The 27,514-nt window shown below is 42.6% G+C and overlaps 1 protein-coding gene across 1 annotated transcript in view; it reads right to left on the bottom strand.

Annotated features, from left to right (window-relative positions):
- Positions 1 to 26,960, bottom strand: part of LOC136752602 (endothelial cell-selective adhesion molecule) — a 51,579-nt gene extending 24,619 nt beyond the window's left edge. The window contains exon 1 of the mRNA XM_066708086.1: positions 26,503 to 26,960. Coding sequence (XP_066564183.1) covers positions 26,503 to 26,569 — 67 coding nt within the window. The 5' untranslated portion in view covers positions 26,570 to 26,960. The remainder of the gene's footprint in view (positions 1 to 26,502) is intronic.
- Between the last annotated feature and the right edge of the window lie 554 nt (positions 26,961 to 27,514).

The following is a 27,514-nucleotide window of genomic DNA, read 5'->3' as shown; positions in this document are numbered from 1 at the left end:
AACTCCCCCCCCTCCCCAAGCAGGACAATGTGCACACTGTTCACTTTTGCTTCAGATTACTTGTGCTATGTTTCCTCCCCCAAAACGACATAGCTCCCTCCTTCTACTTTCACGCATCCATCAGCATTTGTCCTTGCCTGCTTTATCTTTGTTGATCAGGGAACCCAACTTGCCCAGGATTCTCTTCTGCCGTGTTGCATTCCCAAACTTCAACACAAAGCAAAAGTGTGATCATATATCTACTGGGTCGCATATATAACAAGGAAAATACGAAACCACAGCACCGAGTCTGAACAGGCAAAAGAGCATCTGTAATTTGCGCTTGATTATTACACAGGAGAAATGTATGTTTTTAAACGTAGCCCTTCCTCAAAACCCACATTAAGATAATTCTATAACAAATATTACAGTATGACACTTGAGTAAATTAATGCGATGCAGGAGCTACTGACTCAATGGTTTTAAAATTACATTAATAAAATTATAATACGCTAAGAAAGGAGCTAAAATGTATGACTAGTACAGTTAATGCTCTGTACTAAGTATGTCATCAATATCAGTTGTGTGTTTAATCATTTACAGAGGGCACATTTAAACTGCTGGCACATTTATCACTCCTCTGTTTTTAAAGCCTATGTTGCTAACCTCAAATAGATTTTATGAGATCGTTTGATGACGTTATACTGTTACACACCTCCCACACCACACAGCCCTGTGCTAATAGGGCTCCCTTCTGGAAGGTCCTGCTCACACAATCGACACAGAGATGAAAGCCGCAGATTAGCCCCAGCAATGCATGGGCAGAGTCACACACTCTGTCTGTACACAGCACTCACTTGTTATGCTCCCATGAGTAATTCAGTTTAATGTTAAATCTTCTTTCTTCTAACAACCTAGCTTTTCTTGCACACACAAACAAAAAACTTGTGAATACAGCATTGTGAGTAAAGCAAAGTATTTTTATACTTCAGGAATAAAAAGCCATTTCTGGATGCCCCCTTTAACACACTGTTGACCCTTGCAACCCCGGCACCAACACAGACCTCTGGGACTCTGTTTGGTCAGGCTAGATGCAAACAGCTGCTGTACTTATAAGTGAGTGTATATTGAACAGTAGCAGCTGACATTTCCTGCGGTTTCATGCTGTCCCTCTGCTTAGTTTTTTTTGTGGGAAAACAGCCCCCACACAACTTTGGAGGAACTCACCTCCCTGGATGTTGACGGAAGCAATGCAGGCTGCATGTTACAGATGTTCGGATATCACACGTTTAAAAGCAGCTCGTCTACACTGAGGAGTTGTCTGCCACACTTCCACCTCTGAATTATGAATACCAGTGAGCATCAACCTCTCACTACTGCCAACCTACTGCAACATCCCCAGGAGCTCCGTCACGCACACTTCACCAGCACGTGTGAGCAGCTCATTTTAGTATGGCGGGGTTCTGGGGGTACAGGAATTTAACTCCTCCCTGCGCTCTGTTGGCAGTTGACGTTGTGTACAGCAATCGGGGAAATGCGAGGTTAATAAGGTAACACACAGAAAGTTATTTTGAGAAAATAACTGGGTCACACATTTCGGCACAGATTGGCACTGGTTTAAAAAGCAGACAGACAACAAGGAGTAGATGGCAAGGTGTCCGAAACTCCCCGTCCCACCGTCCCCCTGTCCTGCCGTCCTACTAGCCCCAGAGCCATCCTGGAGGGCAAGCTCCAGGCATGCTTCCAGGCCCCCGTAGGGACAACACTCAAAAGCCCACTTCTCCAAGGTACAGCAGGCGAGCATGCACCACCCATTGCCCCACCGTCTTCAAGACCACGGTTCAGTGAAGAACAAAACCAACGCAATATACATTTATAATATAATGCATGGGTATCTGGATAATTTCCCAAATTTCAGATGGAACTGGAAGCACAAGAGTCAGACCATACATGACTGTACTCACAGCTGTTTTTATAGCCTGTATTTCAGTTCAAAAGATAGAGGACTTCGGAGAAAAAACTAAATAAAATAAAAAAAATGTTCCAGATGTAACCACCAATGGCTTTGTATAAGTGCTGCTAATTGAGGGAAACTAATTGCAAAGCACTTAGTCAATCAATACCATGATTCCTACTCCTGGCTTGTAGCAGGAGCCAACTCAACATGAACTTGCTGTTAATTAAGCCTACAGGACTATATTAACATATGTGGACATCTGGCAGCCCACAAATAAATACACACTTATATAATATAAAAATACAATATAAACTGTATTGTTATTTGTGGGCTGCAAAGTGTCTATAGCTGTTAACATAGTCCTGTAGGCTTAATTAACAGCAAGTTCATGTTGTGTTGGCTCCTCCTGTAGATATATATTTATATATATGCATGAATTTGTGCAAGCCCCCTACCACAGACACACACAGGTGTGAGAAGGGCTGTCCAGCAGTGCATGAGAGGCGGGCGTGAGGAGAGAGATTTCAGACGGAGGGAGCGCAGAGCCCACTGTGTTGGCGGAGGTGATTAGTATAGAGTGAGGTAACAGGAGAGGGGGGGCAGGTCCTAACTGACCCCCCCATCCCACACTCCCACCTCTTCTGCCCAGCACGCTGTTGCACTCTTTCAGATTGGGTGATATTTCTTAAGACCAGGTCACTAAGCTGTTTCCACACTTTAATCCTATTACCCTCCCAAGCTGTCTTTGCAAGGAAGGAGCTGGGGACAGGGGGGGATTTTAAACTGTAAGAAGAATCTCTGTCTTAATCTCATGACTCTTTACATAATTTCACCAAACAATTACATGAAACAACAACAACCCTGCCAGCAACCAATTAGTCCTTAAAGTGGGTGTGCTCCCATTTTTCCACCCTAGTCGTTCGCATACTCCTCAGGTTTTGCCCCATGTGATTAATTAAGACAACCTTTCCCAAAGCTGAAGCACAACTCCAGCCAGACATGCACTGCAAATTAGGACAAACCGTGAGCATGTTACTTACAAGTTTTAATGATCATTTTATACGAGAACTATGTGAACTATGTGAACTATTTCAAAGAACAGGTAATGACAAGTCAGGATGCCCAGTTTTAAGACAATTTCACTGGGCTCTCAATACAATTGTGCATAGAAAAATAACCTGATGCCCTTGACCCAGCCTGTCTATTCAGAAGCCAGTAAGGGAGAGAGGCTGTGTGGGAGTGTCACTGTGACGTCTCTTTCCAGTTTCCAACTCTCTGCACAGTGTCATCTTCTCCCCCCACCCAGCCCTCCTCCCTCTGTCCCTCTATTCCCAGCATCCTGAGGGAGACAGGAAACAATGGATGGGGACTTGGGTTACTGGGTAAAAAGCTTTCTTCTCCTGTGCACAATGATCCAATTCCAGGAAGGATGGGCGTATACACTTTTGCCATTTTGTGCAGTTACAATAGCAGAGTCTACTTCCCTTTAACCCTGGAGAGGCCAACATGAGTGAAGAAAGTGAACTAAAACAATGGAGAGTGCGGTGTTTACTTCAGTGCTGAAGTGTTGCTTTCTTGGTATGAAACAAACAGAATAGCAGATGTGTTTATTTGAATAAATTACCATTGTGATGGAAATATCAGGTCACCTAGTAAAGCAACCTCCAAAGCTTCCTGATATACTATCTATTTTCAAATCCAGAATCTAGGGCCCTTTATTTTAATTAGTTTTTCACTTAAATATGGATGGACTTCACAGTTAATGGCAGAAGAAGTTAGTCATTAACATGGAACAACTGACATCTAACTGTGCCAAAGAAAGAAAAAAAAAACACAACAGAACTATAACTGGTATTGTGTTCATTTAAAAAAATAACATCTCAAAACCATGAGATTGCTTTTTTTAAATAAAAATAATTTTAAAATGACAGCCCAAGTTGTCTCTAAAAATGTATTCCCCCAAGACTGTCACCTCCCCACCCTTAATTTCCAAGCTAAGACCATGTTTCATTCCCTTGCTTTCAGTGCATCCATGTCCTTTTGTGCCGTGTGTAGACAAGCGGAGGAAAAATTAGTAGTTGTTTTTCTGTCCGTTTATCATGGACATCGTTTTACAGTGGAATTACAGTGTGCTGCGGAGAGGAGGGAGGGCTGGAATGTGTAGTCTTATCTCGGCGTGCCAGGCATCTCTGAGAGGAGAGCGAGTGTCAGGCAGAGGAAAGGTCTGAGAGCAGAGCACTTCCTGCAGATAGGAAGCCCAGGGGAACTACTGCAGGAATTAACAATTCAATCACTTTTTTTTTTTTAATCTGGGTATGAGCATTGAAGGGAGAGAAGAGCTGAGAGTGGGCTCTGACCATGGGTGCAAAGGGAGACTTTATATTGTATGTATGTATGTATTATTTAATGTTCTACAGTTTGAGTTTCCACCAAATATATATATATTTAATATCATTATTCAGTCCTTTCACAGCTGTGGTAAACACATCACATCACAAATGCATATCACTGTCTGCCGCAATTTGACCGAGATGATTGTACCTCAGCGAAAACTAACTAGTGATCCCTCTCTATGCACATTAGCTGTCACCTTGCAGGAATTGCCTGACTCCCCTCCCCATAATTTGCCAGCGCTGCCTTGATTACATCTATAGTTAAACATGGGGTTGTGAAATAAAAATGGTATCCGAATGGAAATATTTCAGGCCTGGTTCATCAAGGCCATAGTGAATGGGACTCCAGATATAAAGTGGCTGAGGAATGCTTTGGGATTAATACTCAGATTGTGCTGATGAAGATGGGAGACTTACAGGTGCAGTGCAACACAATCATCCCAGAAGCTCGGCTAGATCAGCCCGATTCTGGAAGTGGATTTTGGTAAGACAGGAGGACAGCATGTTAGTCTGTGGTGACTTCCAATCCTGTAGTGATCAGTGGGAATTATTATTTCACAACACTGTACAGCAGCAGCAACAACCACCAAGCAGTGCAAACATGCAACATGTCATCAGGAAAGTTCTTACTGTGAATAAACTGTTGAGGCAACCAAATGTATTTTGTGTTTTTCCCTTCCTTTGCATTTAAACATTTTATTCTCAGTCACTACTGGCCACACCGATGTTAATGTTATTTTTCCAGGCTTGACGAATCCTTTTTTGTTTAATCCTCATATCCTTTTAACACAAACGTGAAAGGGCTCCAGTACTGTGGTAATTGATTCAAAGCTTTATGGATCTTCTATAGACTCCTGTAATCCTGTTATTAAAAAATCGTTGTCTTAAGTCTATTGAGCTGAAGTTGTGATTGAATTTTCGGTTCCAATCCAGCGTCTTCAAATGCAATCACAAAGTACACAAAAAATCATGTACAACAGGAATACCCTTCTTATCAGTGAACAACACAAAATGCATTGTCTTCAACAGAGCTTTAAAATCAATAGACCTCCTAAGGAATACATTCTCCTTATTGCTGGGCCTGCAAATCATTTTCAGGACCATTAAAACTGGGTCTTGTTCAATGACTGCTTTGTTTGTCTACAGATATCTCTTGTAAAATGACAAGAACTGCACACTTTTGGCTTCCAATTTCTTCCATTTCACAGGTGACACAGCGCGACATGTCGGAGCTTAAAAAACACAAGCAGGAAATAAAATGAATGAGGCCTAAATATAACCAAGGCACAAAGGCAAAAATATAACTACAAATACTATAAATCTTTCAGTCCTGAAAAAACCCTGAAGAGCACAGGAATGCACAAAGCGAAACAACCAAAACGTGGATACAGGCAGAGTTGGACATGAATTTGCTCAGAGTGGTTTCCTGAAACATCCTGGAGCTGAAGGCAGAATTTCCAACACCTCATTACAAGACGTGTGTGCTTGGTTGGAGCTAAAAGGATCCTGTCTGATTTAGAGTGTAATATCAGGGCACCGTTTTGTCTGCAGATTTGCAATGTTGCCAAATAAGCCATCCAGCACCAACAACACTAAACTATTCTGACTTTAACGCTTCCACCCCACACTCGAGATGGAAGTGTTCTGCAGATTTTGGCGGCTTCTCACTGAGACATCGAAGAGCACAGTTTCCTGACATCCCTTCGTTCAGCAGGGAATTCTCCCACTCTGCGGTGAACTGTCTCTCTGCTTCTCAAATAATGCATGTGTTCTCCAACTTGGGACATATTTTCATGTCTATGCAAATAACTTTGTACCAGATTTTTTTTTTTTCGCGAGTCCCATCGATCCATTTATAAATGCCGCAGTCCCGTCTGGCACGTTTGTCACCGAGAGTACTTTGACACATGTGCGTGACACGAGAATTTTTTTTTTTCTCAGAAATGACTACCATTTGTTTCTTCAAAGGAGGCATTGAATCCAAGTGCACTTTGAGAATGAGGCTTTAAATGATGTGAGCTCAATAGTCAATTTCCAAGCATCCAAGCACTAAATTGGTTTTAAGTTTATCAGTTAACATGTAACCAGAAAACACACTTATGGCACCACGTGTTCAGTCGACAAATAGACAATTTCTCCCTTTCATTATCCCTGCAACGTGCTTGACATGTTTATGTACATAAGTGTAACACATGAATAAGGTAATTGGATCCTGCATTTCATTGATCCTCAATAGGTTTATCCAGGCTAAATTCTTTACATTAAATTAAATGGTAGCAAAAAATCCTTCGGAGGCACCTTGGGCATCGCACTTATTAGGGATAGACCCTGCATGCTTCAAAAGGCAAAAGGCTTTGCTCTGGACCTTTAACACTGAACAAAGAAATACTGTTATATTTATACACACATAATGGCAGTAAATTAATCTGAAGGTTACACAGCACTGTGGGCTTCGAAAGGGACACAACTGGAAGCGCAACATGTACAGAACCTCTGTGTGGGGGCTCTCATGTGATGTGAATGGAGCAGTGTGGTGCTAACGTCATGTGAGAGCCCAAACCCTAAGCATGCAGAGAGAGAAGATATGCAGAGGGCCAGTGAAAAGTCAGCCCTCTACCATGTCACGTGACTCTAGAGTCTAAGGGCAACAGCGGCGTAAAGCAGGTGTGATGACAATGTGAATGTGACTTTGCAAAGTACTTTGAAGACTAGTATTCATTAGGAAGGTGAGACTCTTCCAATCCCAGCTTTACCAGACACCCTCCCATCAACTGATTCAAATTGCCTGTTCTTAAACCCCGTCTCAGTCCAATTCAACACAGCTCCCTTTCAAGGCTGCAAAGGCCATGAAGTGAAGCTAGTCTGAGGGAACTGAAGTTGCAGACTTGCGATTGAAAGGCCTCAGCTTGGTAATTGGGGGTGAATACCACTCTCAGAAACCAATTTCACATGCATTTCATCCCCCGTCTGCGGGGCTGAGGGGCACCTTTCACCACAGGCATGCTACAATCAGGGAGGCCAAATGATGACAAACCATCTCAACACCAACATAACACACAGACACACACTGGGACACAGACAAAGGGGTGGGAACAACTGCAAATATGAGGTTAAGACAACCAAGGGAATGTGGAAGGGTCCCACAAGGATCTGGGTGTGGAAAGCGCCTGCCTGAAAGCAAACATGCTTGTGCAATACCTTTTGACCTACATTCATTCATTTATTTTCATATTGAAAATGATTAATTATACTAACAAGATATCAAACATTTTATATAACGGTTTAAATTGGAATTCTTAACTGGCGAATGAATAGAAGCTGGGGAAATAATTGGCCTCAGCTCTCAATGCAATGAACGCATAATGATTTTAGACTTCATACCGCAAGAAATATATATCCAGTCATGTGAACTGAAGGATATAACTTATGTGGCATACTTTATTTATATATTATATATACACAGTGTGTGATAGGGTGAACTCCCCCTTGCCATGTGGACTTGCACTTCAGGTTTGCCGCTCTGGGGGCTTAATTGACTGATGTGACTCATGTATGGTTGGCCAATCTGTCAATTACCCCACTGGGCCGGCACCACACCGTTTTTACGGAGTCTCTGCTCCCAAGAGAGAGGACCGGAGGAACCGAGAGATAATGACACTGACATGGGGAGCATTTGAATTAATTTTAGTTTTTCAGGCCCATGTGTTGGTGTTTTTGTTTTTGTTTTGTTTATTAAATTAAAGGGTTTTATTCACAAAGCTTTGAATTTAGGCTAATTGATTCAATTTTTGTTTAATTGAACCACAGAATATTTTGCCACATATTTTCAGAATCAACCACCTTTTTGCAAATTTTGGGATTTTACTTTTTACAGAAATGGCTTCCTTCTTGCCACTCTTCCATACGAGCCAGATTCGTGTGGGAACTGAGCTATTGTTGACACGTGGTCAGTTTGACCCATCTCAGCCATGGGACACTGTAGGTATTTCAGAGTTGTCATTGGCCTCTTGGTGGCCTCTCTGATCAATCTCCTTTTTACTCAGTCATGCATTTTGGACGTATGGTCTGATGTAGGCAGGGTCTTGGTGGTGCCTTGGACCTTCCACTACTTAATCGTCTTTACTGTGCCCCAAGGGATATTCAAAGTAATTGATATTTTTTAATACCCATCCCGTTCTGTGCCTTTCGACAACTTTGCCCTGGAATTCTTTTGAAAGCTCCTTGGTGTTCATGGTTGGGTCTTTGCTTTGAAATGCACTACCCAGCAGAGGGAACCTACAGGAACTGCTGAATGTATCCTGAAAATGTAAAGAACCACAATTTAACACAGGTGGAGGCCACTTGTGTGTGACTGTGAAGGAGATTGTTTACACCTGAACTATTTTAGGATTGCTATTACAAGGGGGGTGGACACTTATCCAACCAAGCTATTTCAGTTTTTATTTTAAATTAATTTTCGACAATATTGTTTTTCACTTGGAAGTTGTGGGGATGTGTAAATAAATTTGAAAAAATATAAAAAAACGCCTATTTTCATGAATTTTAACTCCAGGCTATAAGGCATCAAAAGGTGAATATTTTGAAAGTGGGTGTAGATTTTCAAAATGCACTATATAAAAACACGCACACATGTGCATACAAACACAAGCATATGGACACTAAAATAAATACATTTTACCACTACAGAATAGGGAATATACATATGACAGTTCTGTAACATCCTGCATTCTTATCTGTGCAGAGCAGATTTCACAGGTGCGACACTGCTCATATTCCTGGAACTAGATCAATTTAGTAAGTCATGCAAAAAAGGTGTAGCAGTTCTAAAGTATAAATATATAAACAGACAGAGAGATATGGCAGGTAATTCATGCCATGGCAACTGTTTAAGAAATTAATATACTCTACCTTCCCATAAATATATATGGACTATTTTTGTCAGCACTATCAATATCATATTACATTTTAATAGGAAAAATATGATGTTCTGCACATTTCTCAGTTCTAACTAAGTGGCAGTAAACTGTGTTTTTTCAATCTCGACTGAACATTAATAATGGGTAGCTCTCGCTTGGTTTGCCCATGTTTTGTGCATAATGGAAAATGATTTAAATTCTGTTCAGGAGCTGTAAAATGGCATATACCCGCTCACTGAGAAACAATTTTATTTTTTAATTATTTTTTCAGATGTGGACCAAGACAGACACTCAAATGCAATTCATGAAATTCTTTACAATCACCAATCAAATAGTGAGGTATTTATCTTGTTTTTTCCCACGTATCCTGATAGAATCCAACAGATCTTGAAAGTTGATTTGTTTGCTATAAACTAATTTTACACTCTTCTTCACCAAAGGGATTTTTGAAATGTATGGTTTCTACTCTGCGTTATAAAGCTAAAGATGCTGAAAAACAAAAATAATATCTAATATCTTATTAAAAACACATCACTACTTTTTACAGCACCTTTTTTTGTAGGCAGTTTTCAGTACTCAGAAACAAAAGCTTACAATAATTTTGGGGTAAGGACAGTAAATATAAATTACAGGATCATCTATGGATAATGACCAACCTTCACATTATAACCCCTCTTCAGACTTGGCTGCCTGATCAACACCAGAAAAATAAGATGATGCAACTGTCTCACAGTTTGACATCACGTCTGAAAGTAAGATCCATCAGGAGTCAGAGCTCTTAAAGGTTTATGTGTCTGAATAACAGTAAGGTACGGCACCTTCTACATGGTGGTCGGTCCATTTCAGACAATCTTCAGTTGGTCCAATTATTCCCCAGAATTAATTTAAATTGTTTGATAAAAGTCACCATACACAAGATAAGACACTGTGAAAAAAGTAAAAATAAAAACAAAAGAATATATTGCATTAAAGTCTATAATTCCAGTCTTGAATACCCTCATGCAATGTTTTATAATGGGTGGACATTGAAATCAGTTAATTATTAAACAAGTCAAGAAGGTTCTGACTTTTGATCTGTCAGCTATTCCTATGTAAATCATGACTACATTTAAAGGCAGAGCTTTATAAATAGACATACGGAGTGAAGCAGCAGTAAATCAAAGAGAAATCCTAAATCTACAGACAGTGCTGTGTTTGAGAGCCGTGTGCTGTGACCCAGCTCCACTCTTTCTCCTTCAGTAGCTCAATCTATTAAACACACCACTCTCTACTACGCTCAAGCCCCCCCAATTATTTATTCCTCAGACCCTTTGCCCCGCTCATCTCTCAGATTAAGGGGCTGGAGCTAATTCTGCTGATACTTCGCAATTCCACTGCAATCCTGGCTCTAATCCTCGCTGGCTGCCTCAAACTATCTCCCGCTGACACCAACACCCCCCCACCTCCTCCTTCTCCTTCTCCTCCTCCTCAACCCCCACAATCCCACTCTCTGTTTGCCTTTAATATTAAAGCCTTTATTTCCCTCTTGGACAATTTGCTCGATCCAGATCCAGTTGCTGCTCAGTGCTCTGTGCTCTGGGTAAACGCCAATCACTGCCCATGAGCTGGCACTAAGCAGGGCAGAATCTCTGGGCTCTGAGCTACAGAAGGAACAGGAGGAGATCAACACTCTCCCTGACCTGGACAAAAGGGACCAGCTTTGTGAACAGAATGCAGCTGCACTTTGATTCATATATATATATATAAGAAAAAAATAATGTAGAGAATTATTACTCTCTATTATCGGTTGGATATCCAGCTTTCAAAACAAGGCACCCAATGCAGTGTTCGGGGAAACACAGCTATCCAGAAATGAAAGGACACTTCTTTAATCTAACACCGATACTCCCATGTTCAAACTGCGATCTTACAATGTGCTTCTGTTAAATGTTCTCTGCTGCCCTTCGGTGGCTTTGTACAGGTGGGCAAGTACACCTCCCTGCCAGGGATTGCACTTTTCCAATCCTGTACTCAGCAATGCACAATGGAACTAGAATGCATTATTTCTCAGAGTTTATTACACTGGTTTTGAATGGTGATACAGAGCTCTGGACTGAAGTGGATTCAAAGGTAATAAACAGCCCATTAGGCCCACAGAATCAATTCAAGTGTTTCTTTGCAGTTTCTAATATATATTTTTTTAAGGTTAGTTAAAAAAAAAAAAAAAGTCAACTACAGAATCACCAAGGGTGCATAGATCCTGGTATCTGTCAATGGAAGTTGGTTTGGCGTAATTTCATTTGTGATGCCTCTGGCAACAATTTTGATGGCAATTTCTATAACTACGAAGATGAGAGAGGGGGAAAAAAGCTGCATGATTGTACAAAGATTGATGTTCCAGCTGCTATAAAGCCCCCTGGGCCTACAGGACTGTAATATAGCTATATGAGGATATCGGTATGACCAAAAATAATATAAATTAACAACATAAAAAAAGGAAAAGAACAAAAAAAAAAAGATCAGCCTGGGAAGACAGCGTGCGCTTATTGACATTTTAATCAGTGATGGATAGATCTGAAAGGTGGAAGATTGAGGCCTAGAAGTATACATTCAGCACCACGCTCGTCAGTAAACTGAATGCTGAAGGAGAGAAGGGACAACAAAAATAAAAACAGTCCAGTACAAAACATACAGTGGGTAGAAACTGTGGCCATGTGATACTGGCTGTGCCAGCCTCACTGTCCACTAGGACTGCGATGCCATTAAGAAGGAGACACCGAATTTGTCGTGTGCATCCCAGACATCTTAGCTAGGGGTTATAGGGGAGAGGGCAGGAGGAGGCTGGGCCCAGGCCCACTGTGTTGGAAACTAAAGTCTCTAATCTCTGGAGTGCAGCAGCTGGTCTCGGGGCTGCTCTCTCCCCAGGCGCCAGGCTTGATCTGCCCTGCAGGCTCGAATTAGCCTGAAATGACCGACCGGCACTTCCCGCTCATTCTGCATGCTGGGTCACCTTCCAAAACGCCCCTCTCCGCTGGGCCAATCCTGCCGGCTGGTCAGGCCTGGGATTAACCCTGTCCCCCCCCCCAAGATATCAGAGTTTGGTACTGACCTCTCCCAGCTCTACCACTGATGGAATAGAATAAGGTGCAATTTATAACTGCCAGCTCCTTTCCTAAAACAGAGCACCAAATGCTAATATGTCCTATGTTTGTTCCGGTTCATTTAAAATAAACCAACATCATATTTGTCAGAGGATGATTTATTATAAGGGAACATTGTTGCAAGGGGACAAAGCAGGGAGGGGTGCAGTTAATTCCTAAACAGTGTGCTGGTGGAATTCCTGATGAATTGCCTCTTACTTCCTGTAGGAACAGGAAGGACATTAGTCACCTGGCATCGCTAAGTTGAAGCAGGCCAAGCGCAAACACCAGTGTTGTGGTGCAGTCCAATGCACCTTGATATCCGGGCCAAAGGATGACCACAGACTGCAGCATTCCTAGTGTAGGGTAGGGGCTGGGCATTTTTGTGAAGCAATTCAGGGGCGGTGCGAAATAAATTAAAGAAATTCGAATGTAACTGAATACATAACAAAAACAAGCAAATTAAACAGGCCAGTCTCATCTGAATGATGCTGTTGCACTGAGCTCCCGTGAAGACACTATATGCTTTCTCATATCTGAAAGGATTTGCTTTTTGTTGTAACAGAGGCAAATCTCAGAAATGTCACTGAATTAGCAAAAGACACAAAGGGCAAGTATAAAAGCCTATTTTAGGTACCACTCAACAGCTGAATGGTGGTGGTGGGGGTGGACGGGATGGAATCTAATGTGTTGCAACAAGGGGGGGAAGCTTTCACATGCCATCCTCCCTGAAAAAAATCTATTGCTTTAATGATCAAGTCACTAATTAGATTAAAGGACACCGTGAGAAAATATCAATAGTAACACAAACATCCCAGGGAAAGAAGAGAAAAACAAGGCGGGTGTGGAGCTCAGCAGGGCTCTTCAGTGGGGAATAATCCATTCTCTGGCATTTAGAAAAGGGACTGGGCCTGAGTCACTTGAAGCAGATACTCCTGGCCATGCAGGGTTAATCATACACTCCGACACAGAAATATTGTCAGGTGGAAAAAAAGCGGTGATGGAATAAACAGCATTGGTAATGCAATACCCATACCTGCCATCTATCTTCAAACTGGGCCGCTGCTGGACTGGAGCTCTGTGATAACGAAGGAGTGCCGAGGGCTCTTTTATCAAGACCTAATTCATTGTCCCACTGATAGGCGTGTTCTCACTGAAGCAATTGCACGCACAGGCTTGCACCTCTCCCCCAGTTAACACCATGTCCACACCGTGTCTTAAGACAACCCCCCCCCAGCAGAGAATGATGTGAAAAGCACCACTGTAAGAAAAAAAATCTGAAAAATGACTTATCTTGTATTTTACTTCAAAGTGAGGAAGTGATCAACACCCCCGTTCTCTTTTTGTGAAATGCAGGGCAAGGCTTCATTGAAGATGCCAGGCTTAATGTAGGTTAGTGGGCCACGAGTTCATTTTCCAGCCCTCAGGTGTACAACTGCATGGAAGACTCGAGCGCACTGGCAACACATTTAACCAGTGAAACCACATCCTCAGCCTGGTGCAGATATCAGGAGCAAATTGAAATCCCCATGGTGGCATTTCACAGCCTGCTGAGATTTATAGGAGGGTCATTGTAGCTCAAGGATGAAGCCCTGAATTTCACCAAAACTGTAAGTACTGCAGAATAAAAAAAAAGCGTTATGCCTAGACTTGTCATCATTAGCAGTAAGCATTTGTGGGTGGGTGTTTTTTTTTTTTTTAAATACTCCCTTAAACATGAAAGTCAAGCGCTTGAATAAACTGCCTCAATCCCGGCTTAAGCCAGCGAGATCTGTTTTGCATTTGCCGCAAAGTACTTCTGTCTCTTCAAAGACTTTCAGGGTGTGATCTGCAAAGCTTTCTTTAAGATATGCTGCCTGGGTTTGGAAAAATATGCAAAGGCAACTGGGAAAAGTAATCTAAAACTACCCCAGGAAAGGAAAAAGAAAAAAAAAAAAAATCACAAGGTGCAGGAATGAAAAGGACACACTTGTGAGTTTGATTTTGCTTTGCTAATACATTATTTTTTTTATATTAGTAGGCCTGCACCTTCCACGCACACACACACACACACACACACACACACGTGCATGTACACACGTACACTCACACATTCTGCTCTACTAGTTGCTGTTACTTTGTTCTGGTCTGTTTGAGCCATGATGAAGGCATCCCCAGAAGTAAGAACGAAAAAGGGAGCGATTTCATTCAATCTGCAACAAATGCATCACCTCCTGATATGAAAATGGAAAACCATATTGCTTTGTACTAACAAACCTGTCTGCAATCTTAATTTAACATAAATCTAGGCTGTCAGGCTTTGCACAGTGGGGGGGTTGGGGACTATACCCACGTGTCTGTGTAAACCACCAAACCAAGGTCTTATTTCTCCATCTAGAACACCAGACAAGGCACAGGTGCTTCTCACTGATAGGCCCAGACAGAGCGCTCTGTTTTTCGCTCTCACAGCCCATAACTCACAGCTCCTTGAGTGTGAAATAATGACAAATCAAGCCCCACTAATCGGCAGAATGGCTTTCCACACATTAACACTCAGGCCTCTACAGTCTCTGTGCTGATGGGAGAGAGTAAGTTCATTAGTGCCATTAGGACTAATAGCACACCAAAAAAAACAGAAGAAAACCATTATGATAAAAATAACACGAATGCCTACAGCTCTCTTAGCCTGGGATCGATGCCTTTTACAATGTCTTTTTGTCTGCTTGTTGAGTAGTGACAGATGACAGAGGGAGGGGTGGTCTGTTAAAAGGAGACAAGGACTTCTTCTGTAGCCAATATCATTGAAATAATATATACAGGATGCATTTATATATCTAAAGTTTTGTTTTTTTCTGAAACCAAGAAAGGAACTGCAAGTCCAAGGTTTAGGATCTGATTCTTCACAGTTTCCTTTCTTAAAGGTCTTGTACAATTCCAGTGCGCAATGATACAATTACAAAGACAAAGACTGTGGGGATGATACTGGGGCAATTCTGATGGAGAGTAACACTTCCAAGGATCGATTATTACGCTATTCATCTCGTGCAGTAACGTGGTGAAATCTCTGCACACCTCAACAAACTCCAGAGGACAGATTAATCCACAGAGTTATCACACTGCTAAAACCATTACAGCTATCAGTGTGCAGCAGGTCTAGACATTGGTAATCTTATTTTAAATAAAGGACTGATGTCAAACAGCACCTGAATGGTCTCAACCCACCCACATATTCAATCAAACAAATCTCCACCGATTTCAAATGGGACACAAACACAGCCGTGGGTTTTGTACACTTTGTGGCAGAAAGTGTGTTACATGCTTCAGGGTGCCACAAACTATTACAATAACCTTGCACCTGCCCTCACCGATTCCTACGACCCTGCAAACGGAATGCGAGAAACACAAATATTGTGTCCATTCCTCCCCCCACCACCGGTCAGTCCTCCAGAGGCCGAGAACATCACTGCAGAAAAGGCCACTTCAATTCCAAAACACTGGAGGATTAACTCCGATGCAAAAGCTCATTTACAGGTTACGTGTGACAAGTAGACAGGCAGCGAAGCCCGGACAAATAAAACAAACAACCATACACACCAAACAAGACCCCACGTCTCTCCTTTGAATGACCGCTTCCGCCGGGGTCTTATTAGGGCTCCCCTGCCAGGCTTAGGCCATGCTGCACACAGAAGAGGTGACAGCAGAGATGGCTGTTCATATCACTGAGAGCCTGGCTCCACTGAGCTGTGCGCTATTTTTTCCTCTCGCTTGTTGTGCTGCAAATTATGCCATTTCTGCTTCACCCTCAAAACTGTCCTCAAACCTGCTGACATGACACGGGGTCCAGCAGTGCTCTTGTGGTTGCAGGGCCTGCTGACAGGTAGACTGGACCCCCGGAGCTAATCCTGCTCACTGGCCATTTGTGACACTCGAGCGGCTACATCAGTGCCCGCACTGATTTGCTACATTTTCACTTCGAGTCAAAGGTGTCCAGGAATGATGTAAGCAAATAGGAGCAGGGCACAACACCTCAGGCTGAGCCTTAACCTGCTTTGCATTGGATTCATCCAAGCGTGGAAAGATAGAAAGAATGAAAGGTAGAGAGAGAGAGCAGCATGTGGAGTTTGAGAGAGACTGGCAGCACTGGTGTAGGCAGAGAGAGCAGACCAGTACCTCTCAGCACTTTATACAAAACCACACTGAAAACTAGCAAGTGTTTTGTTTAAAGCTATAGGTGTGCCTGGATATTTATAAAAAATCTGAGCTGCTTTGTCCGAAGCTAAGCATGCTATGTTTGTTTTTATATTGTTGTTTTATGTTTGTTTGATTTTTAATCGGTTGCTCAAATCACAATGAAAATTCAGAAGGTTTTGCATAACATATGTGTAGTGCAGAGAATAGGGAACAAATTTAATTTGCAACTTTTTCTGTCAGTGTCAAGGAGTTTGCAGATATTGCAAATGCTGAAATCAGGATAAGAAAAGGCAAAAAAAAAACTTCTCACTGAGGCATTTAAAAAATACTTCCCATTACTGCTTGAGCAAAAGAATGGACTTGGAAAGAGAAGTGCCCTGCAAATGCTTGTGGGTGTGGATTTGAAATGGGAGTTTTATTTTGCCATAAAGCTTCATACTGAAAGCCTGACAGCGTGCCGTTGAAACTACCCTATTCTCACCCTCACTGTTTCGTTAGCGATGTTGTTTTCTCCGTTGATTGTTAAAACTTGGATAAATCAAGAGAGAGAAACAAATCAAATAAAAACAACCACCCTCCCTACTGGCACAGAACTACACTACAGATTACATCGATTCCCGAGTGCTGCCACATTTACACATTTAATCATTTGACAATTATCTAAATAATGGACATGCAGCGGTGCGCAGTACGCCCGCCCTCCATGTGTATTGCAGCCATAGTTTAATTTCAGAATGTCCTCCGATCAAAAGAAATGCACTTTTATAAATAGAAAATTGTTTATATCAATGGTAAAAACTCTGGCAGGGTTTCAGCCTTATAGCAGTGAGTGAAATATATGGCAACATAGGGAGCACTTTAGGGCAAAAATGCAATGCTTCAGGGCTCCACTCTATTACGTGTAAAGCATTTTTGTCTTACACGGCTGGATTTAAATCAGAGGAAATTGACCGCTTTCACTTCTGGAGAGCCCCTGAATCACTGATACTGGGACACAAAAAACAAAACACATGGACACTTATCCTCTCCATCAGTGACCTCTGTCCATTTTCAGGCACAGAGCTGTAATTCCCTGACCCTTGGCTCTGATCCCTGGCACCGCACTGACCAGTAGGCTGCAAGACACTGCTGCATTAAAGGGCGGAGATTCCTCAACCTCAACTGGCTGTATAGGATTAGTGTGGATTTCATGAGCCGGCAGCACACGGCCATTAACCTAGCTGTGTCGGGCCAGTCAGATATAAACACCAAGAAAAAGACATGGGCCCCATCCCTACAGCAAGGGACACCACTTCCTGGTTCTCTGGTGTCTTTCAGTGTCCATTCCAAAAAGTGCTGTGAAAGTGGACAAGGGCAGCAGGTCCTGTCTGAGAAGCAAACAACGCGATTGGCACATGCAAATACCATTATAATCGAAGAAAGAAGTGTGGGCAGAATTTCCATTTCACAATTTAATGCTTTGTGGAGGGTACATTTAAAAAGCAAATCAAAATCACTGACTTGGAAGAGGTTATTATATTGGAAAAAATAATTCTGTGGCCAAATGTCAAGTCTGAACTTAAAGTGTTCTGGATGAAGTTCTCGTTTTTCACAGGTTGTGGACTGCTTCAGCTATAATTCCACACTGCCTCAGCATCAGGCCGGAAATGGTACAAAATGAACACAACCATAATCATACGTCCATGGCCCCATAATGACGGTAGTTAAGGGAGCTGGATGTCTGGAAGCATGTCATCAGACTTCCTAAATTAGTGTCTTGTGCCGGTTAACCTGCATGAACGAATGTGCCGGTGCTCAGATTGGAAAACAGGTGGGTCTTCATGTTACACACAACTCATGGGGGTTTCTTCAGAAAACAATCAAACTGACAGTTGCCAAGATTGAAATGAACTGTTAAGTGCCAGTGCAGCTGAACAGTGTTTGACAGCAGTTGGGTGTGTAAATGTAAAACTGTGAATAGTCTTTTGTATCCATTATGAGAATTAGTAAATGAAGGAGGCATGCATTAAAAGATGTTGGGGAATAATTAAGCTTTGTTGTAGTATTATGTGGGCATACACCAGATATCTGCAGAAGTAATAGAAAATGTCTAAAACCTTATATATCCAAGGATCAGCTTTCTTATATTTAGCACTAACCTTTAAAATTGCGAACTTAACATATCTCACTGTGGAGTGATGAAATCTGAACTGCTGCCATAACCTGTAACCTTTGAGAAAATAACGTATTTGTGCAAATCTGTGTAGAAGTTTGTGCAGGTCTGGAAACTTAAAGTACGTGACTAGATATCCTCTCCACCGTAACCCTGTCCAGACAGAAATTTTGGATTTTATTTTAAGAATGTTGTTGAACTCACGAGTTTAAGGACTGCCCTGAACTCTTGCAAAACATAATCTTGGAGTGTATAAAAATGTGTGCTGTACCAAGAATAAATTGAAGCGAAATGAACAGGCTTTGCGTCTGTGACTTTCCTTCCCGGGCGCTCGTTCTCTGCTAAAAGTCTCCACTGTTGCTGTAAAGCGCTGACGAGGGTGCCTGGTGTGGTTCGCTGGAATCTGAAGGGTTGCTTCAACCAAAGCATTGTACCATAATGAAAGACAATACATATACAGCAGTAAACACGTGAAACTCATGAGCTCAGTTATAATTATATGAACCTGTTGTTTAAAGGTCTGGTTTTTGGTTCGGAAAAAGCTTCAGTGTGAAAACATCCTGGGATAATGAAAAGGAAACTATTGTATAATCCGGAGGTTTAATCTTTGCACTGTTCTTCTCATTTCCTCAGGTGTGTAAGCGCACACAATGAAAAAGGCTTTATAGAAATCGCAGGGCAGATTTCCGAAGACATAAAACATAAAGCCCTTTTTCTGAACATGCTGTGGCAGAAGTGATTGTGCTAAGCTCAGGGAGACACTGCACAATCTCTGGCTGGCTAATCCTCTGTCTCTCAGTCCCGTGTGCGAGACCTACACAGACAGCAAGCCTCAAACTTCTGCATGCATGGGATCCGTCTCCGCGCGCTTGCTGTGCGCTCGTCCTCTCTCACCATCCAGCTCTCCCAGGATAACACGCCAGATGTCAAGAAAAATATACACAACACAGAAAATCGCCAACAATTACGCCGTCTGTCAGGGCTGTCGCGGCCTTGACCTACTGGATCCAGCTACGCCTCTTTTTACAGAGTCATCGGTTTACTGAAATTTCTCCCAAGAGGCAGAAAAAAGCAGAAAAAAAAAAACAAAAAACAATCCTACATCAGCAACCTGCCATCATCCAAGACAGGACAAGCAGAAATGCCTGACAAAGCAACTAGAACGTCTGCATGCTAATCACACATTCTGTTACAATACTGGTGCATCTTTTCCTGATCTTTTTCCTGTTATAATCTAATTCTTGTTGTTCATTTACAAGAACAAGATCAGTGCATATCTAAAAATATGTTAACAATAGGTCTGTTACTTTAGGACAGAAAATGTGTATAATCCCGATTGCTGTTCTCCTACAAGTGTGTAGAGAAGTCAACTAGATCTAAAATGTGTTACGAAAATGAAAAAGAAAAAAGGGAATCTCCTTGAAATCAGATCGCTAGATGGTTTGCAGCAGTATCACTGAGCGAGTAAAACCCAACCATCTGAACAAATTTGCATTTTCAGATTCTTCTTAGAGATATGACTGTACTGAAATGAGCAGATATCTAGCAGAAAAATTAATATATGTAATCTATAGTCAAATCTTAGTTTATTCCGTTCCACTGAAGCTTTTTGTAACAATTACAGCAGTATTCCATATATAGAAAATGTATACACACACACACACAAACACACACATTGACTTTCCTTGAAATTCTACTTCTTTAAAGATGGTGAGCTATGGAATATATAACCATAGATAAAAATATATAAATAAATACATAAATAGCTGTTTCTTGTTGAAGTCCTAATTCTCTCTCTCTATCTATCTCTAAACCAGAGCCTGTGCAAACCACAGCATATGCAGTCTAAATCTCAGGGTCTTGTACACTGTCAGGCACTGGGAAGCATGGAGTCACATAATAGGCCACACGTACACATACTCACACATACATGCACACATACACACACAGACGCACACACGCACACAGAGACACAAACACAGTTCTTTCAGTGTGTCTGCTGCCCTGTTTCACAGCATTTCCTTTTAAAGGGATGGAGCTGGCGTGGGGGGGTGTGTTTGTCTTTGAGAGAGTCCTTAGGCCTGACACAGTGTTGGGAAAGTCACCCACTGGTTTTCTCACGACCCCTGGGCAGCTCAGAGTCAGCTCCTCTTGGGACAGCAAGGGAGACATTAGAGCGGGGCAGGGAAGTGACGTTTGGTCTGTCCTCCTTTGGGACGACCCATAGGACACAGGGACAGGCAGCTGAATAAGTTCTGGATATGATATGCATTATAATTATTAGTAGCAGTAGTAGTAATTGTACTTGTAATCATTGCAGCAGTAGTGTCAGTATTACTCCAGTTAATAGGATTGAATAATACAGTTTGGGAGTCACGCACTTACTAATTTAACCATGCCACCGTAAGAAGATTCTAATCTTATACTAATTTCGTGTCTCCATTTCAAAAGCCAAAAGGAGACGGGTTTGGATCACAAAGCCCACCTGGCTTTTATAAGAAAAAGCAAACGCAGGCCAGACCAAATCAAAACACTCACCTGCCCGCTAATCACAAAACGAATACAAAAACTTTTAAATATTGTCACAAGCCACCTTCTAATACTAAAATGAGCAAAATAAAAAAACTGTACAAGTTTATAATGTATGAATCGAGGGTAGGGCAAAATTTGGATTAAGCCTTGGTAGTACTGCAGAATGAGCTACCGAGCCCGAGAATTTGCCTGGCCCCTCTGCACCACCCCACTGACTGCAGTCTGCAAGGCAACTCAGAAAATAGAATGGAGTGGGCACAATAAATGCCCACATAGTTCTGCATGGATGCAGTGCCACCCACTGTTCCTTTCACCCCTGTCATGCACTCAGAAAGAGCCAAAGCACACCAAGTACCCGTGTCAGACTCTGGACATCTTGCTCAGGACCTCAGACCCTCGGCCATGTCCGACGCTCTGGCTGAGAATGCTGTGTTTGGCAGGCTTCCATCTCAGAGTATTTTAAGAAATGAGCAATTTAAGATAAGGAAAGAGTCATGTAAATGTTGACGGTCTCTACTCCCCAAATTATCCAGAGTCAAAACGAGGGGAGTTTGGAAAGAGTTTGAACGGAATGTGGGCCATGAACTGACAGCAATTGGACCATTTGATCTTCATTTTTTTTTTATGGAAACAGGATTATAACAATTAAATATGCAACTGTTTAGCTGGAGAAAGAACAGTTAAATCCTGTTTTCACCAAAAAAAAAAAAACACCTAATCCAAATGTAACAACGTAACGTCTAGTGTCGGGAGCAGCATGGCTGTGTACGGTCTGGTGTTCAATAAGGTGTTGCTGAATATAGTCTAATGTTTCTGTAAAAGGTGCAAAGAAGGAGCAGCACACAGACAGACAAACTAAAAAACAGACAGCCAGCAGCACTGATGTCATCAATAGGAGCACACCCACTAGTTTTACAATACAGTTGCTATTGAGCTACCTCTTGCTAATGACGAATGACTGAGCTTCAGCACCAAGTTTAAACACACGCTGCAAACCACACAAAGGATCCACTGCTCTGAACCCTCCCAGCAGGCTTATTTTAGGGACACGGTGCAGGAATGCTAGCACCTCCTGCCTTTATGTCAGTTTGAGCAGTTTATCAGCCCCTATTTACTGAACCCGAGTGGCAATTCTCAACTCTTTATTGTCCTTGCAATCAATCACCTTTCATTACATGTGGCTTTCAGTCTTCTGAAAGCAACCACACACATACATCTTTTAATATATATTTAGTTTAAACCCTACAGACCCCATTGTTTGTGGAGTATGTGCCTGGGAAAGGAAAAGCTATCCGTTGATGCGTTCAAGGGAACCGTCTGTACAGTTCAGACAGCTCCTCATATAAACCTAACATATGAAAAAGATAAAACGCAAATCCGCAGATGAAAGGGAATGATAGCCTCTGAATCCATATCCTCTCCCCTTCTTCCCATTTGGATATGTCCTGAAAGACTCCTCTCAATCAGGTTAACGGTTTGGACAAAGCAAAGTTAAATGTATTCTACAGTGGGCAGGCAGGCAGGTGTCAGATAAGGGGCAGTGCCGTGTTATCAGGTGCTCCACAGACTGGTCTCTTTTCATTTTACAGCTGTTACTCGACTGCCCTGCTGTATCTGTGCTTATGTGTTAACCACCATGTAGTTATGTGTATAAAATTCCACCACACAACAGCCTGCATAGCTAGTCAAAGAAAGAAAGGTGAGAAAGAATCCATAATCATCTTTTAGGAATACATGGCCAACAACAGTCTTCTTTAATGTTTAACTGGTTAGATTACATTCTCAGTCAGAGCCTCACATTTTGGTTATATAACCTCACAGTGTGGTTTTATATAGAGATACAATTGTAAATAAATACAAAATAAATGGGAGGTATTCTATGCAGGGCTCAGAAAGCATACACACACATGCACATTAAAATTGGAAAGGGACACATTTATTAAAGGAGCCACTGTGACACTATAAAATCCACAAGAGTCACAATCATAGACGGCTGCAGTGTCTCATTTTAGGAGGAGCACATACAAAAAAAGAAACTGTGGCTGTTTGGATATGTACCAAGTGACTTTGAAAATTGCTACCCATCTGTAATAAAGCGGCAAGATTCAAGCAAAGACCATATCCTAACATACACCCCGAAGTTAGAACAACAAAACCAGACATCATCATCGTCAACAGTCATTTCCACTCGTCCTGTTAGAGAACACTGGGAATGTGGCTTCCTATCACTTCTGATTAACTGACTGGGCAGCGCTTGACTCAGCTTTTCGCTGCAGCACATCTTCCTGTCCCCAAGCTGCCCATTCTGCCTCCGTTTCCTTCCCACCCCTCAGCTCAGCGTCTTAAAGGACACACCTGGGCTTGGCTCCATTGTTAGGTTCAAGAGATCAATGATTCAGAGGAGAAATGCAGCTGGGGTGACAGTGAGGTCATTTTGGGGAAAGAGAACCATGTCCAAAACATCCTCACACTCCTCAGCACTCACTCCAGCTACAGCCCAACACTTGTCAATGCAGTTCACTCTGTTAGAGGGAGCCAGCACAAACCTAAGACAACTAACAAATGATAATCAAGTTGAAAAAGGTAATAAAGATTAATAATGATAATAATGAGTATGCTACAGTGTTATTTTGCTCAGAAGCAATAAAAAGGGAGGGCCCTGGTTGTTTTATCCAGTTTGCAAAATCTACTTTTTCCACTCGGACTGCAAACAAACACTATGCAAATGTCATGAGTGCCTCACAGGTAGTACACGCTTTATCGAGACAGGGTTGTGATGATCAGTCGGAGATTTTTCCTCAGAATCTTTGCATCAGCGCTTCTGCCTGGATGCGTTTTGGCAACAGACGCCATGTAAGGGAATAAATGCTTTGGGTGTGACCCAGATAATGGAAGTTCCAACACACACAGATAAGGCGACCACTTCTGAACGTGACCAGGACAGGAAGGAAATGCAAAAAAAATGTTCTTCGCTGAACAAACTAAGTAAACAAGACAATACACACAGATACGTATTTTAAAAAAGGAAAGAAAAATAAATAGCGAGAGCAGGAAACTTCGTGAGAGATCAGGGTGTGGACTGAAGCAAGGCAAGGGTGGACGTGACCATCTCTGAAGCCCCTTTTAACACTGATTGAAGGCTCTGATATAGGAACAGATTTGAATCCCAAAACCAAACCCTGCAGCTGGCACTCGGCTTCACAAGCCCACCCGACCAACTCCAACAGTGTACCATGCTAGAGTAGTTTCCAGAAGAGCAGCAGAGAAAGAGAGAGAAAGGAGGGGGGAAGGGGTGTTACGCTGCCAGAAAAGGCTAATATTAATCCAAGGATGTTTATAAAAGAAAATCAAGTAAAGCACATACAGCAACTGTTGGGTTTTACTGTAAAGAGCCACCCCCCACCCAAATTCGACACCTGCTATGGTATCATCAGTGCAGGTTTTGTAAACATTATATATGAAATATGTAGAAAGAAGAAATAAAAATACTGGGAAATATACAGACAGTGTCATCTTACATATCATTTTAAGAACAGATTACCATAATTGTCAATATACAATAAGACAATCTCAGGGTGGCCAGGGAGTGTACTTATTCATATATCAAACACATAGTAATGTTTATTGCGGTTGTTGTTTTTTTGCCTCAAATAACCCTTCAATAAGCAACAGAAATGTTACAGAGTTGTGTGTGGGTGTGTTTGTGTGTCCCATGATTACTTTTTGTTTTCTATTATAGTTTTACATTTTCTGAAAGATCACCTAAAACAAGTCCTTTGTGGAATGCTGTTTTTATTCTTTAATCTGTCCTTGTAAAGGGATTAGACTTAACCTGCCTGCCTTCTTTTACCTTTTTCCAGCTTGCTGGTGATTGTGCATTGAATTCATATTATTGGAATTACTGGGGGTATTTGGAACAGGACGAGCAGGGCTGGAGGCTGTGTAACATTCATTTCCAGACATACAATTATTTTGTGCAAGGAAACAACTGATAAGCACACACATGGGCTGTCAGCAAACTCACTCGAATCTCTGTCGACAAAACACCACAACATAATGGAGCATGAAAACAATGGGAAAATATAGCCCATTGTGACATTTTCAATACATCTGTACCATAATATGATGCCATTAGAGAATGACATGGAAGTCTCCAAAACAAACCATTGTAATTGCATTTACAAATATTGACAAATAAGATGTTGCAGTCGCTTGGTTTATCACTCTTAAACTCTCCTGCAGGTCGCGCATCAACCATAAGGTAATAAACCCATCCACCAATAATACAGCATAGACAGACACGAACATCTTTCACTGTGTGCACATATTAGAAGTATTTATCATCATTTTTTTTCCAATTCCAGCTTCCTTTTTGGATGGGCAATATCAACTACTCATAGGATGTATGGTTGTGTGCTGCGCATTGCCCCCTCTGAACTCCTACACAGAGGATAAATAGACATTAAAGCTTTGTGAAAACTGCCCACACTTAAAGAGGTGCCCAGAGCAGCCCTGCCAACAACTGCCATAGGTCACTCTGTTCATTCAAAATTGGCCAGGACAACACAGGGAGTCATCTAGAGCCTCTTATTTCATCAAGCAAGTGTTTATACCTTATATAATACATTCCTTTGTTTAATTGTCACCTTTCTGTCTGTCTGTATGAGTGTACCCACAAACTGCTTGTAGCTCATTTGTTTATTATTAAACACATACATATAAATACATGTTGTTGGTTTTTTTTCCTCTCTCAAACTAGTAAGTCCATTACATTACATTTAAAATCGAAATGACATGGTAGCAGACAGGTACTCACTTTTTGCATGTTTACAGCATAAAAAAGACACTATAAAAAAAACACCTGAGCAAGCGTGGAGGTACTCGCCCCGGCTCTCTTTAAACAAGTTCAATGGGCAGCTCAGGCAGTACCGACGAGCCGGGACGGTGGCGCAGCACAACCACCTGACTGACACATATGCACAAGAAAAGACTGGGAACAGGTGTCTGAGCTTCAAGTGCGCTAATCTCCCCGTCCGCAACTTCAGCACGACCAGCGCTAAGAGCGGCTTCTGCGTGGAGACGTCGGTCTTTCTCCTCCATAGAGAGACGCTCGTCGTGCCCGAGTTGCGGAATCGCACCAGCTTTCGTGCAATAATATTAATATCTGTGCTAGCTGCCGACCTGAACCCGCACATGGCCAGTATAAATAATGCATGCACACACACAAAAAACGAAAGGCTGCCCCTGTCATTAATTAACGGCGACAATAAATTAAGACACATACCTAAAAAAGCCCAGAGCAGCGTCAAGGACAGCAAGGTGCCAAGTTTCCTAGAAGTCCCCATCTCCATGGCCCGGCATGCGCTGTCTGTGGGAAGCACAGTCCCGGCGTCCCGTTATGTCTGCGCAGGGCTGCTCCGTGTGGCTGCCTGGCGCGGTGCGCGGCTGGGTTAGAGAAGAAGGGCAGTCTTGTGCAGAGCAACGCGATGGAAAGGAAAGGAAAGCCGTCCGCGGCGCAGGAAGAGCGCACAGTGCGCCAGGAGGGTTAGCAGGACTTCATCTCCGGCTGCGCGGAGGACTGACCAATGCATGGACAGCGCAGCGGCTGGACAGTGCGAGCGGCTTCCTTGTGCCGGAGTTCGTGTTGCCCCGCTAAGCGCCCCGCTCCTGTGCGGTGGGCAGTCCGTCCACAGAGACACAGAGCTCGCCTGTCACTCCGAGCGCACCTGGTTGACATCACTGGGCGTCCCCATCGCCCGGCTCAGCCCCTCCTCCGCACCCTCCCCTCGGCACCTGTTCCCTGGCACCGCCCTCACAGTGCCCGACCCGCCGCCCAGGCTGCTCTCTCCCCTCCCACAGGTACCTGGAGATCTGGCCGCCTCCAACGCGCCCCGGCACGGTGCGCTCGGCGAGTCTGTGCGGCGGCGGCGGCTCCTTCCAGGCGCATCGCGTCTCTATACGTTCATGCAACCCAGACGTATAGTGACAGTTCACTGGCTGAGCTGGAGCTGTGCTGTACCGCCACCTATTCTCACGACAGGGCTGGCACTGCCAGGGAGTTTATCGAGATATAACATAATACAATGTAACGGAATGTAACGCAACAAACTAAAAAAACAGAACAGTGAGAATAAGAGCAAGTCCGTGCCATCCTTAGTATGTGGTGCCTAAGGATACAGCACGCCCGTGTCTCTGTTACTGTTGCTGGTGGGTATTAAACAATGGTGGAATATAGTATTTTAAATTATATTATTATTATTAATTATTTATTAGCAGATACCCTTGTCCAGGGCGAC

Source organism: Amia ocellicauda, chromosome 1 (assembly GCF_036373705.1).
Source record: "Amia ocellicauda isolate fAmiCal2 chromosome 1, fAmiCal2.hap1, whole genome shotgun sequence".
NCBI classification, from domain to species: Eukaryota; Metazoa; Chordata; class Actinopteri; order Amiiformes; family Amiidae; genus Amia; species Amia ocellicauda.
The sequence above is the reverse complement of the archived record's forward strand: the minus strand, read 5'-3'. Positions and strand labels throughout refer to the sequence as shown.